The sequence below is a fragment of the Pezoporus flaviventris genome, unplaced genomic scaffold (genome assembly GCF_033815535.1).
Source record: "Pezoporus flaviventris isolate CSIRO_AGI_PZ_B2104156 unplaced genomic scaffold, CSIRO_AGI_Pfla_v1 ptg000002l, whole genome shotgun sequence".
NCBI lineage: Eukaryota > Metazoa > Chordata > Aves > Psittaciformes > Psittacidae > Pezoporus > Pezoporus flaviventris.
The window spans coordinates 27,984,267-27,997,405 of record NW_026892550.1 but is presented as its reverse complement, the minus strand read 5'-3'; the positions used below and the strand labels follow the sequence as shown (position 1 = coordinate 27,997,405).

At 35.8% G+C, this 13,139-nt stretch overlaps 1 protein-coding gene across 2 annotated transcripts in view; it reads right to left on the bottom strand.

The window, feature by feature from the left end:
- The window catches only part of TUSC3 (tumor suppressor candidate 3), a 120,102-nt gene that overhangs the window by 15,031 nt on the left and 91,932 nt on the right, over positions 1-13,139 (bottom strand). Inside the window, exon 7 of one of the 2 annotated variants that reach the window (XM_061473173.1) lies at positions 7,310-7,373. The exons of the other annotated variant lie outside the window; for it this stretch is intronic. Coding sequence (XP_061329157.1) covers positions 7,310-7,373 — 64 coding nt within the window. The remainder of the gene's footprint in view (positions 1-7,309; positions 7,374-13,139) is intronic. 2 annotated transcript variants of the gene reach the window in all.

The window sequence follows — 13,139 nt, the reverse complement described above, 5'->3', positions numbered from 1 at the left end:
ATTATGCTTTTCTCCATTGTTAAAGACTTGTGCAGCATCTTAATAGACCCAGCTTATTCCTAGCTGAATGCACTTGAGGACTATTCAACCGAGTAAGTTATCTGTGGATTCAAAAGGTAAAACATTATCTTTGGACTATGTTTCTGCATCTTTCAGCCACTCAAACAACTATGTTTCTTAACAGTTAAAACAACCATTAAAATTACTGATGCCTAAAAAGACCCTTAAAAATGCTGCTGTCTTTAGCCTGTGGTCAGTGAATACCTCTTGGTCTGTGAACTAGTAGCCAGGTATTTGCAAAAGGCAAATAAGAATGGGGCAATTGCCAGAGCAGCAGACAGCTAAATTTGCTTTGCAGGGGGTCTGCACTTTCATTGGAAAATTTTAAAGCAAGAAATAGAAAACAGTTGAAAATCACTGAACTACAGAGTTAGTAATTTCACACAGAGGACACATGCCATATTTGAAGGCAATTCATGAAATCCAGTATCATTCACTTAGCTTATGAAAGAGAATTATGTTGAATGCTGCACTGAGAAACACCCAGCTGTAATTTAAGATCTCTGCATACCTCTGACATGTAAGAGACTCGAGTATCTCTCTTCAAAGGTCATATTATGAATTATTTAAGGTCAAGATGTAGGAGAATGAGGTAATGGAAGGAAACTTCTTGATTTTTCTAAGCTATAATCTCCTTATGCTTTGTTACAGTTAGGAGGAGTCAGGCTGGCTTGAGAAGAGCCAGAATAGCCTACAGTATTAAGAGTACTGGTGCATAACGCAAGAAAATAATATAAAGCATGCAGTATGTTTTGCTGCTTTGGATGTTGATTTCCATAGTTATTTAAGAAGCATGCTTATATATAGCATAATTTTGTGCTTTTAGTTCTATCTTTTTCCACTATGGTATTTTTCTCTTATTCTTAAGACTAAGCATACAAAAACCTTATCTCACTACTTTAGTTGTCATCATCATTCACTTTTACATGATCTCTGGGGAACACGGTTTGATTCTATTATGCACAACTGATAAAGTCTTACAACCGAGAGCTAAATGAATATTGTTCTACTGACTTTGACTCAAATTTCCATGTTCTTATGCTCCGTGACTTTGCATGAGCCTTACTGACACACAAAAAGACATCTCTCATTTAAATTCATTCTGTGGTTAAGTTTCCCTACACCTAAGAGGCACTTAATACACTTAATTTAAATTCACTCTGTAGGCCAGGAAATGTCTTTCACAATAGGCATAATTTTAACTTTTCTTTGTAACCAATGAAATTTCTTTTTCTTTCTCAACCAACATCTCACATCCACCTACGCAACTGTCACATTAAACTCTGCCTCGGGAATTCAAATTAACAAACTGAAAAGACATTTCCACTTTTACTTAGGTGCATGCATTTTATCAGCAAAGTTAACTAAGCTTAATAGTAATCATGAGAAAAATTATCAGGTTTATAGTAACTGCTAACTCATATAATAATGGTTCAGATTTATCTCCTGTACAACAAAGTATTTCCCTAATAACTGAAACTTATTTGAAAATGAAAATATTTACTGTAACTTTTAAACTTACTCTGTGTAAGAAATATTCACTGTTACTGCAAAAGGGAAAAAAAAAAAGACATATTTCATTTGAATCAGTATTTCTCCATGGAATGACATAAAAACATGATAAAAATGGACATTCATTAGAAATACTGATTAGTGTCCACTAAAGGGAAAATGAAAGAATTGAAGAAATCTTTCAACTTCTACACAGCCTACCCAACCTTACTATTCCATATCTTTCTCAGTATACCTTGGCACTCACAGCCATATTTACAGCTCAACACTGTGTACTCCATTGGCTGTTCAGTTACAATAGTCACCATACTGTATCTTTATTCAACTATAGTTAATTACAACAGTAATATTGATTGTGCAGTTTACTTCATATTGTCCCTCTTAGAAAATGACAGCTCTCAATTACACAGATTCACTTCTTTTGCCTCTGTGACTTCTTAGTAGCCTATCCTCTGTAACTCTAGCAACAGTACTTCAATATCCTTGCCTTAATTCCTCTTATCTCTCCAAGAATGTTGAACCACCCTGCATTTTTTTTTATCAATACCTGATCGTTTCCACTGACTTATTAACCATGACCCCATTTCTGTGAGGAAAGGGTTGCAAGAATAGACACCAGCAGCCTACACTGCATAATCATTTCACCTCAAACAATGCAGTCTAGAACTAGCTTGGGCAAGTAAGATCTACAAATCCTCATTTCATAAGGTTAAAAAAAAAAAAAAAGTTGAATTATGGGGCTATTCTTTACATAAAGGTCTGTTTCTCATTGAATTGGATTTGCATAGCCAGGTTTCGGTATCAGGGGTGCAACAGGGGTGGCTTCTGTGAGAAGCTGCTAGGAGCTTACCATATGTCCACTACTAAGCAGCTTTAGGACGGTCCCACTATCAACCAAGGCCAAGCCCTTCAGTGATATCAATAACACCTCTAGGATAACATATTTAAAAAGGGGGGGGGGGAATGGGCAACAACAGCAAAACACCTGGGCAGAAACAGCTCTGTGGACACCAAGGTCAATGAAGGAGGGGAGGAGGTGATCCAGGTGCTGGAGCAGGGACTCCCCTGCAGCCCTGCATGGCGCGCACCATCGTGAGGCAGGCTGCCTCCCTGGAGCCCATGGAGGTCCATGGTGGAGCAGAGATCCACCTGCAGCCTGGTGAGGACCCCACACCCAGGGCAGGGGGATGCCCAAAGGAGGCTGTGACCTGCTGGGAAGCCAGCACTGAAGCAGGCTCCTGGCAGGATCTGTGGCCCCATGTGGGACCCACACCAGAGCAGTCTGTTCCTGCAGGACTGTACCCTGTGGAAGGAACCCATACTTGAGCACTTAATTAAGAACGAAGTCCATAGGAAGGACCCACGTTGAAGCTGGTGGAGGACTTTCTCCATGGGAGGGATTGCATGCTGCAGTAGGGGAACAGTGTAAGGAGTCCTTCCCTGAGGAGGAAGGAACAGCAGAGACAGTGCATGATGAACTGACCACAACCCCCATTCTCTGTCCCTCTGTGCTGGTGGGAAGAAGGTGGTAGAGAAAATCAGGAGTAAAGTTAAACCTGTGAAGAAGGAAAGGGGTGAGGGTGAGGTGCTTTGATTTAGCTTTTATTTTTCATTACCCTACGCTGATTTTCATTTCCAATAAATTGAACTAATTTCCCCAAGTTGAGTCTAGTTTGCCCATGATGGTAATTGCTGAGTGGTCTCTCCCTGTCTTTATCTTGACCAATGAGCTTCTACTTACATTTTCTCTCCCCTATCCAGCTAATACGGAACTGATAGAGCAGCTTTGGTGGGCACCTGGTGTCTAGCTAGGATCGACCCACCACACTCTGCTTTTAAAAGCCTATTCTAATTTTTATTTGCTATTCTGCAGCCTGGAATTCAACAGGCTTTATGTTGAAATATGGTGATCTTTTTATTTGATTAAAAAAAAAAAAATTCACCCACAGCATAAGATCCTGTGGACTTGGTAACATGGCCCCCATCAGCCACCTATAAGGAGCCTCAAAATGAATCAGAAACTGGTTTGGGACTTTGGAATTGAAAGAATGCTTCCTTGTTCTGAGATGTGTGCTTACTCTAAGTCTTTAGTGTCTTAAGAAAGTGTTCAATCTAACCCACTTCAGTTACTCTGATCTGCTGCTAAATGCAGTATCAGTATTTTGGCTGTGAGAAAACCCATCACAGAAATAAAATTAAGTATAAATTTTTTTAATGATGTAAAATTGTTTTACTGATGTAACATTGTATGTGCAGTATTATTACAGTGACTTCCATTTTGCTACTACTAAGATGTAGTAACCATCTGTTAGGACTGAAACTACTTGTTTACAGTATTATAAAAATTCTGAATTTTGAATTTAATTTTGCTTTATAATGTAACTGAAAATAAATATCTGACATCTTTACAAGTCCTTCTTACCCATGTCCTAAAATTATGTAGCTACAGCAGTGGAAATATACAGCAGATCTTTCTACGGAAATCATCTAGCAGACTGGGTAGAATCACTATCTAAAAGCCAGCATAGAAATGCAATGGAAATAAATTTTTTCTCATCACATGTATTAAAAATTCACTTTAAAGAGAAACACAGCATTGCTTTTCAACATCTAGCAAGAAGTGACAACCTTGTCCTTGTTCTTATCAATACAAAGTGAAAAGAAGCAACCAAATGAAGCATGTACATTACCAGCATAGTAATGTCTTGGTTTAAAATTTAATGCATCTTTTAAACTTTACAGGATAAAATGAATGTACTACTGTTTATGAATCTGGCACACTTTTTTTCTAATTCCCATATTTTCTATCAAAATTTCCTGAATAAACAGATAATGAGGAAGCAAAGAAGCAGCTAATAATTACTACAAAATTGAAAGAATGAAGAAATATTCTTTCATGCATAACTTAAAATCTGTCAAGATTTCATGTCACTTGTGAAATCTGTGTGTGACCAAAAACTCAAACAGTATTGAGCCATGAAATGAAACCTTAGATATTTTTTTTTGCAAGTGGCAAGGCACAACCTCACTGAAAGGATTCTTTTAGCTAGCTGCGTTAATGTAGATAGCTAACTTCCCAGTTTAAAGACAGTCTCTGCCAACAAAAAAATAGCACATTCATGCCTGAGTCAGGTAAACAAAATATGTCATGAACAAAAGTTTTGTTTATTTTTAAACTTAGCTGGTTTGGGATGGTTATTTTTCCCATTTTCAATCATCCAACAGGATCTGTCTTAGATAACAGACGTTTTGAAATTATGGCAGTTCAGGAAATGCAAAAAAAAACCAACCAAGAAATAGTGGCTATACAAAATGAAGCATAAAGATGATATTAATAAAATGCACATATCTATCATACAAGAAACTTTTCATCTGAAACATAATGCCTGTCTCTGTGTACTTTAAAAAAAATACAGCAATTAATAATCACTGAGTTTTGACTTGGCAATATTCAGGTAAAGCTATTTATCTTTAATTCTCTCTTACCAAGAAAAGGAAGCTCTAATTTAGAAATCATAAACAAATAAATGTGGTTCCAAAACGTTAAAAAATTCAATGTGATATTGATACAGCATTAGCTAGGATATGATATAAAACCTGGAGAACTGACAGAGCCACAGAATGGTTGAGACTGGAAGGGACCTCTTGAGATCATCTAATCCAACCCCTCTGCACAAGCAACCTGGTACAGCAGGTTGCCCAGAACTGTGTCCAGTTGGGTTTTGCATATCTTCTCAGATGGAAACTCTACAGCCCCTCTGGGCACCCTGTTCCAGAGTTTGACCACTCTCACAGTAAGAAGTGTCATCCTGTCTTCAGACTGAATTTCCTGGTTTTCAGTTTGGGTCAACTGCCTCTTGTCCTGTCAGAGAGCACTACTAGAAAACCCATCTCCTTCATTTCCTCCCACTGATAAAGTTGTCCCTGTGTAACGGACGGGAACATAGCTGAGAGCTGACCCTTTCTCCTGACTGAGACACATTAACGAAGTATGTTTATTGTCATAGTGTAGTCGGTACAGTATATATGTATATGTTCATTGTGACTCTTGGAAAGAGGCAAATAAACATAGGTGTGCAGCTGTTCTATTACTTTCATACTTGGCTGCACCAGGGCACCTGGCCAATGTTCTCATTGTGGACAACAGTGAGATCATGAGAAACAACACAGCCCCATAAGCAAACAAGGACAGAGCTGGCATAAAACTGGTTGTTTTTCTAATGGTATAAAAGCAGGACCCTCTTGTAGCTGAATCCGAAGCCTCAGCTATGGGTGGACGCACCACACAGGAGTTTTTGCAATTACCTGAAACTCCTGGCATTGGCTGCAATGGGGCTTCTGAGCTTGAAGTGTAAGCATGGATGATGATTCAATGTACTTGGTGATGTGTTTCTACTTAATCTCTGTTCTCTCTCTGCAGTAATGATTTTATGTATTGCTAATTTTCCTCTGCACTTTACTTATATATATGTATCTATATATATAATATATAGATACGATTTGCTTTACTGTACTTACTATATAGAGATATATACCTGGTTTGCGCTAGTGTGCTTGTTTGCTTTAGTGTGCTTATTCACTTTAGTGTGCTTGTTTAATAAATTGTATTATACAGCTAGTGTATGGTCTGCATCTTTCCCGTACTGGGGGACCCAGAACTGGACACAATATTCCAGTTCAATAGCAAATATTGCATTTACTCTGCAAAATATGATCATAACTTTGAAATTAAATTAGTAATGCCTATTTACAGAGCAAAAAATGTTTCACAGGTTGCAAAACTGATGCCAGGCAAATAAATGTAATGAAGCAAAAAGACATAATGATGGTGTTCTCTTTGGATGGTAAATAATGAAGATGAAGGTAGATAGGGAAGCCACAAGAAGGGCAGGATCTAAACTAACTTAACTTTAGGGAGAGAACAGGAGCGTAGATACAATCATCAAACCCTGAGATCGGCTATTCAAATTGGGACATGCTCTTTTCTTCCTCTTGTGCTCCTTAGAGGAAGGTATTTGTGATGGAACAACTGTATTTTAATAGTGGTTAATGGTGACTGGAGTTTTCCATCAATGAACAAAGCTGATTAGAAGCAGGGTTTAAAGAAACCAGACAGTACATGAGTTTTTCTTACAGAATATTAAAGCATATTCACAGACACACAGATTTAATTTAACTTGCTCTAAGAATGAAAGAGTAATTCCTGAAGTCTTTCTGTGAGGAGATGATGTCAGAACAAATGGAATTGAGTTATTTGTTTCTAAAAGTGGTATTAAACTGTTTAGATTAAGTGAGAAACACAAAAACTAAAATAAAACTAAACCCAAAGACTGCTGGAGGACAAATCATCTTTACGTATGACTAGTTAATTTCAGCATACTTGTCAGTTAAAGGAAAATAATAAAATTCTAACTTTTATAATAAAAAGTGAAAAAGAGAAGAAAATTATTTTCTGCTACTGAAAAGATAACACTGAAAGGAAAAAATACTAAGATTGGTAACCAGGCACACAAGTAATAAAAGAGACAACAAGGTCCATATTAGTAAAAAACAATGCCAGCCTTACTTGGCTGTAAACAGCAACAATACTGGATATTTATTTAAACATATAATAAATAAGCCAAAATACAATACCTGCTCAAAAATTCAATGGTATTCCCTGCCAGAGCAATTTTATTTAACAGGACACTGTGCTTCAGCTTGCTTTTTTTCTACTCATCACCAGTTTGAAGGATACTCAGTAGAAGAATAATATGAGATTCTGCAACAAACTGAGCCTGACTGCTTCCATGTATGTAACTCTGTAAAATAAAAATGAAAATAAATCCTCTTTAGAACAAAGAAATCCACTGAAAATGGCACAACTGGATATTTGAGAATCAAAACCTGTTTTGCAGAAAAACACAGAAAGCAATAGCTACAAGTAACAGCACAGTTTATGTATGTTTAGTAAAACGGACTGTTAAAAATAGAACATTTAGTCAAAGCACATATATATGGTGAATTTAATGTTTCATCAGGGGTGCATTATGCTGGACTCTTTCACACTGCTGCTATTGTGGAATAAAGAACATGCGCTTATTTTCTCAGCAGAGACAGTTTTTGAGAAGGGAGATGATGAAATGAAGGACATGTCTCAGCACGGTTTTTATAGAAGTGAAAACTAAACCTTGCCTTAAAAAATTTCATTCTACTTTAGTCTTATTTAGATTGAGTGAAGCTTGTTCATACAAAGTATTCCATCTTTCTTCAAAAAGGTACAATTATGCCCATAAAAAATCCTAATTCATAAAATAGTTTGTTTATATGGAATTGTAGTAAATGCAATGATCAATATTAATACTAAATGTAAACATAATATAGTCTAAGAAAAATAATTACTGACAGTGAGCTTACTTTATGCATTTATTACTAAGAACATACAGCATATTATTCAGAAGTTGTGTGCTTATTATTAACTAGCTATGAGAGCAAAACTTTGACGGACTGGACACATGCACAAGAAGAGGAAGGTTCTCTCTTTTCCCCCACTACAATTACAAACAAGGATTAGCTTGTCTCACCATTCTGTGTGAAATTAAATTTATCCATGTTCTCAAAGTATTATTTATATGTATTGTTCTTAGGCACAGATACAATTTCAATGCAATTAAAGAAAAATGCTCACTCCTATCAAGGAAATGAAAAAAGAAAGTTTTTGCCCTCCTTACTGATTTAGAGTTTTGTCAGTTTATTTTTTAACTCATATGCTCTGCTTTAATTAATTTTATGCTGAATAATTCTGCCTGAACTCCATCCTTGTCAAGATTCAGAACAATTCAGATTTGAAATACTCTAATGCTCCAGCATACAAAAGAGTACCTTCATCCACACTGGTTAGAATCCAGTTGATGCACTGTCAAAACATGTAATTCAGAAGATATGATAAAAGTTTTCACTCAGTATATGGTTATCTACTGTTTTCAAAATTCAATTACATTATGCTCAAATAACCAATTCAAAGCTACACCAGGCAAGAATTTCATATATCTAAAGATTCCATCTCTCAAAGAAGACATCTTTTTTCTTTAACAAGATGAAGATCACTCATCTCAGAAGAATATTTCACTGCAGTATGAAATGACAAGTTAATCCGTATTTCCTGATTTTTTGCAGGGCTCCTTAAAAATATCACTAAGGCTATATATATATATATATATACATACACATCTATAAAACAGAGGAAGGAAATAGGAGTACTTTACCTTAAGAAAAATTAATGACAAAGTTAAAATGCTTGCACTCTGACTCAGTTGTGACCACAGTCCTGTAAATAGGGACTCTCTATTATTATTCCTAATAATTGCTAAAGCTATATATATATATATGTACATACACATATATACAGAGACACCTATATATATATAGGTACATACATATATATATAGACACACATATATACACATGTAAGCATACATATATATTTGCAGGATTCAACTGTGTCTAAATAATGGTAAACATCTGTTTCTTCTTACTATCATAGCACCAAGTTATAGTCTGAAGCTTACAATGATGAAAATATATACTGCCTTTACTAATACAATGTGAAGCAAAATAACTGAGCCTTTCATCAGAAAAGTGTAACAGGGTCTAGGACCACAATTCAATTATTAAATAACTATATGCATTTCTACATGATCACTACTACTCTTTCTCTACACGCATGCTAAATTGTGTATAAATGCACCCTGGGAACTAAAGAAATACACACTATGTTGAAGAGAAGACATTATTAATACTGATTACTGATTGTAATACTGATTGTATTGCTGATTGTCCGTGCCCATGGCAGGGGGGTTGGAAGTAGATGAACTTAAGGTCCTTTCCAACCCTAACTATTCTATGATTCTACGATTCTATGATTAATAGAACTGGTTGTCACATGACTTCTAAGACTATAAATGCCTTCCGCATTAGAAAAACATTTAGATGAGAGATACCATTTTTATTGATATGCTTTCTACTTTGTTAAAGTATATTATTTTTCTCTTTATGGTAGCAATTTAATTCACCAGAACACCACTGAAGGAACAGAATCCAAGTATGTCCATACATGCATATGCATGCAAAGACTATATAGAGAAATCATCCCTTTACTCAAAATACTTTACTGACATTTTAGCTTTCCTCCTAATAGGTAGGAAGATTCTCACCTCCACAAAGAGTAAATTTTATGCTCCTGCTTCTGATGACAGAAATCTGTCGCACACTGGGGAGGAATTGCGTTTTAGGTGCTAGTCTTCACTACTCAGCATAGTAACTTCATTTTAAAATATTACTTATGTTTATGTGACTTATAGTTTCACTTGGAAGTATCAAATAACTACATGAATTTTGTTAATTAACCAGAACAGTTGCACAGCCTTGGGTGATATGGTCTAGACTGAGGCGTCCCTGCCCATGGCAGGAGGGTTGGAACTAGATGGTCTTAAGGTCCTTTTCAACCATAACCATTCTATGATTCTGTAACTACCTAGCTGTCAAACACAGACACTAATGATGCTTTCAAAAATGCCAACAAATACTCTCTCAACTCTAAACATTTCAAGCAAATTTCACACTTGAAAAATTGACTGAAAAACTGATTGAAAAATCCTCCCTCAAACTGAGGATGACCAGAAGTTGCAGCAGATAAAGCCAGTTTGCAGTGCTTGTACGTGTAGATTGCTTCCAATTCAAACTTGAAATACCACAAAGACTAAAAGCTATGAAAACTGACCAGATTGTTAATGGATTGTTTTAAAATCATATTCTGACTAAAAAACTTTAGTCTTGCCTACCTGACAAGGTGAGTTTTTTAACATGTTACAGCAGTATGGTGCAATCTAATGTAATTTAATGTAATGTAAGATCTAATGTACTAGCAGGGTTGGTATCACAATGACAGAACAAGGATACAGTTATTGGAAAGACATTCTCAATCACAAATCTCTTCCTGCCTGTTGGTTAAATTTCCAAAATAATTAGTTTTATTGCATGATGTAAAATGTGCTTATTTGTCTAAGAATTTTTTCATTTGAGGCTTTTCAAGAGAAAACTTTTTTTTGTAGCTTGAAAGCTGTTTGAGCAGCTTTCAAGCTACAAAACTCATCACAAGACCAGTCTCTTAAAAGATGAAGCCCTTAAGAAGAGAAAGTAATGAAAACAAAGATATTCTCATTATTACTACTAAATAGGTAACAGATAAAGCGTCCTAGCTCCCACCTGATACTCAGTATAAAGAAAAAAAACATGGACTAGATACAGGTTTTGCAAATGCTGAAACTTGAACCAACAGAACCCAAGCAAACTGAAACCTGAAAAATACAAAACCTGCCTGGAACACCTGAATCAGAGACTGCAATTTGAAAACTTGCTAATGAAGTTCTGGCTAAATGTCCATAGGGATTAATGCTGTAACTGTATTTCTTTTAAGTGTGAGTTGATAAAGGCATAGCCTTGCTTGTAAGGAAGTGGATACTCTCTGATCTAGTTCTGAAAACATTATATTAAAAAGCTAGTAAGAGACAATCATTACATTCTGCTCTGTCCCTAGAGAGAGGAAAGGAATGGATAAATACAAAGGGAATAGCCATCTTAAATAAGCAAGAAAACCCTCACCCCCAAAAAACAGCTTCATTTTTACTTGAGAAGGCAAGAGATCTTGGGTTAACTTAGACAAAATGCACTAGGTGAAAGTTAGTTAAAATGTCAAAGAAAGCAGATGTTTACTGTCCGGAATTGCCTTTTTTAAAAGAAAACAAAACAAAACAGAAAAACCTACTAACTTCTTTGCTCTATTAAAAATGTCCTTAGATAGATCATTCTTTAAAGTTACCTAGAATTATATATAACTGTGTGTGATCAATAGACAAATTGCTTCCCCAAGACACTGTTCTCCAAATACTCAAAGGAGCAGCATGGTGCATGTCCTCTATAGCTATGAGTCAGAATGATGGTAGAGGAGTACAGAAAATGAAAGACCACTCCAGCGATGAAGGATACCCAAAAGACTTTGCATTTGCCATTATAATGTGAATCACCTGAATTTATGACAGTACCTCACCCCTTTTCTAATAAGGGAGGAATTACAGGATGTGGTTTATTCACATTGAACTTTCATGCTTACATTCTAAACAACAGACAAAAAGACAAAAATCTAATCAGAAGTTTTCAGAAGACAGAATACCAGTACTTCATATAAAAATTACAGCAAACACCTTTTCTTGAAGAGAGAATGGTAACAACTATGGCATTTGTCCTTGTGTCTTTCCCTACAGGCATACGATAACACTGTGAGGTCACCCGAAGAATAGATTATATTTGTGAGGATGCATATTTATGCAAATGTATCCCCACACACCAGTTTTGTACACTGCAATGGCCACTGAATCATCAAATTTTGAAATTCATGGCCATCTGTAGCTCATACTTACCTAAACCAAAATATATTTCAAGACAATTTTTTTAAAGGATTTTTTTAAAGGAATTTTGACAAATTAGCTATTCAACAGTTCTCAATCAGTTTTCTCCATTTTTTTTTTTATGGTTCCACATCAGCTTTTAATTATAATTAGACCTGTATAGCCAAAAGAAAGGATTTGGTCCTTGTGAGGTTTCTTTGTTTTCATACTACTTCTTTTTTTCTGCAAGAAGACTGCTGAGTGACCGACATGCAAAGCCACATATTCTCATGGAATTTTATTTGAAGCTACAAACTATTACGACACAGAAAAGTAAGATTTCTGGTTTTGCTATTTTTTTCTGCTTTTTGAAATTGAATCCATTTAATATTTGGAAGCTATGTGAAGTCTATCTGGCTGCAAATGCTCTAGAAAATGTTTAAAAAAAAAACATGAATAAACTCAGTATTTCTCTTTCATTTTACAGGCACAAGAGGCAGGGCCATGTAAGATGCAAAGTCCATCAGAAGAGACGCAAACCCATTTTAGGCAGAAGAGCTGGACAGCTACACAGTGGATGCAACAGCAAATACCACTCTGGTAGGAGTAATAGAGGAATGAAAGCATGAGCGACTGACACTCTGCACAACGGGTCCTTTTCCAACTTTAATTCTCCTACCTCAAGTCTGATTCCACAGAAGCAATTAGAATTGCTAACCAAAATAATCATGTCTGCAAATCAGGCCATTTTCTTTGGCAGTGACAAACAGTTGTTCAATGCATGCACATTTTTACAAAACTGTCTTAAATATTTATCTACTATTCATAAACTCATTAAATATTCAGTGTTACTGAACTACAGATGGTAAATACATATAATCCCTCACTAGGACAGTCAAGGATAACAATCATGTAATACACTTTCAAATTTCCCTAAATACAGCATATGCTTGTGATTTCCCTTCAAAAGTGATAGTTGTCATGGTTCAGTAAAATACTTAAGTGTAATCCATGCTCTTTCCTGTTAATGTAATGCAAATAAACCAAAAAAAGTGGAAATAAGGCCTCTGTGAGTTGTATGTTAATTCTTAAATCAACACAATTAAATTGTGGAGTACTCAACATCAAAATTGAATCATGATTTCT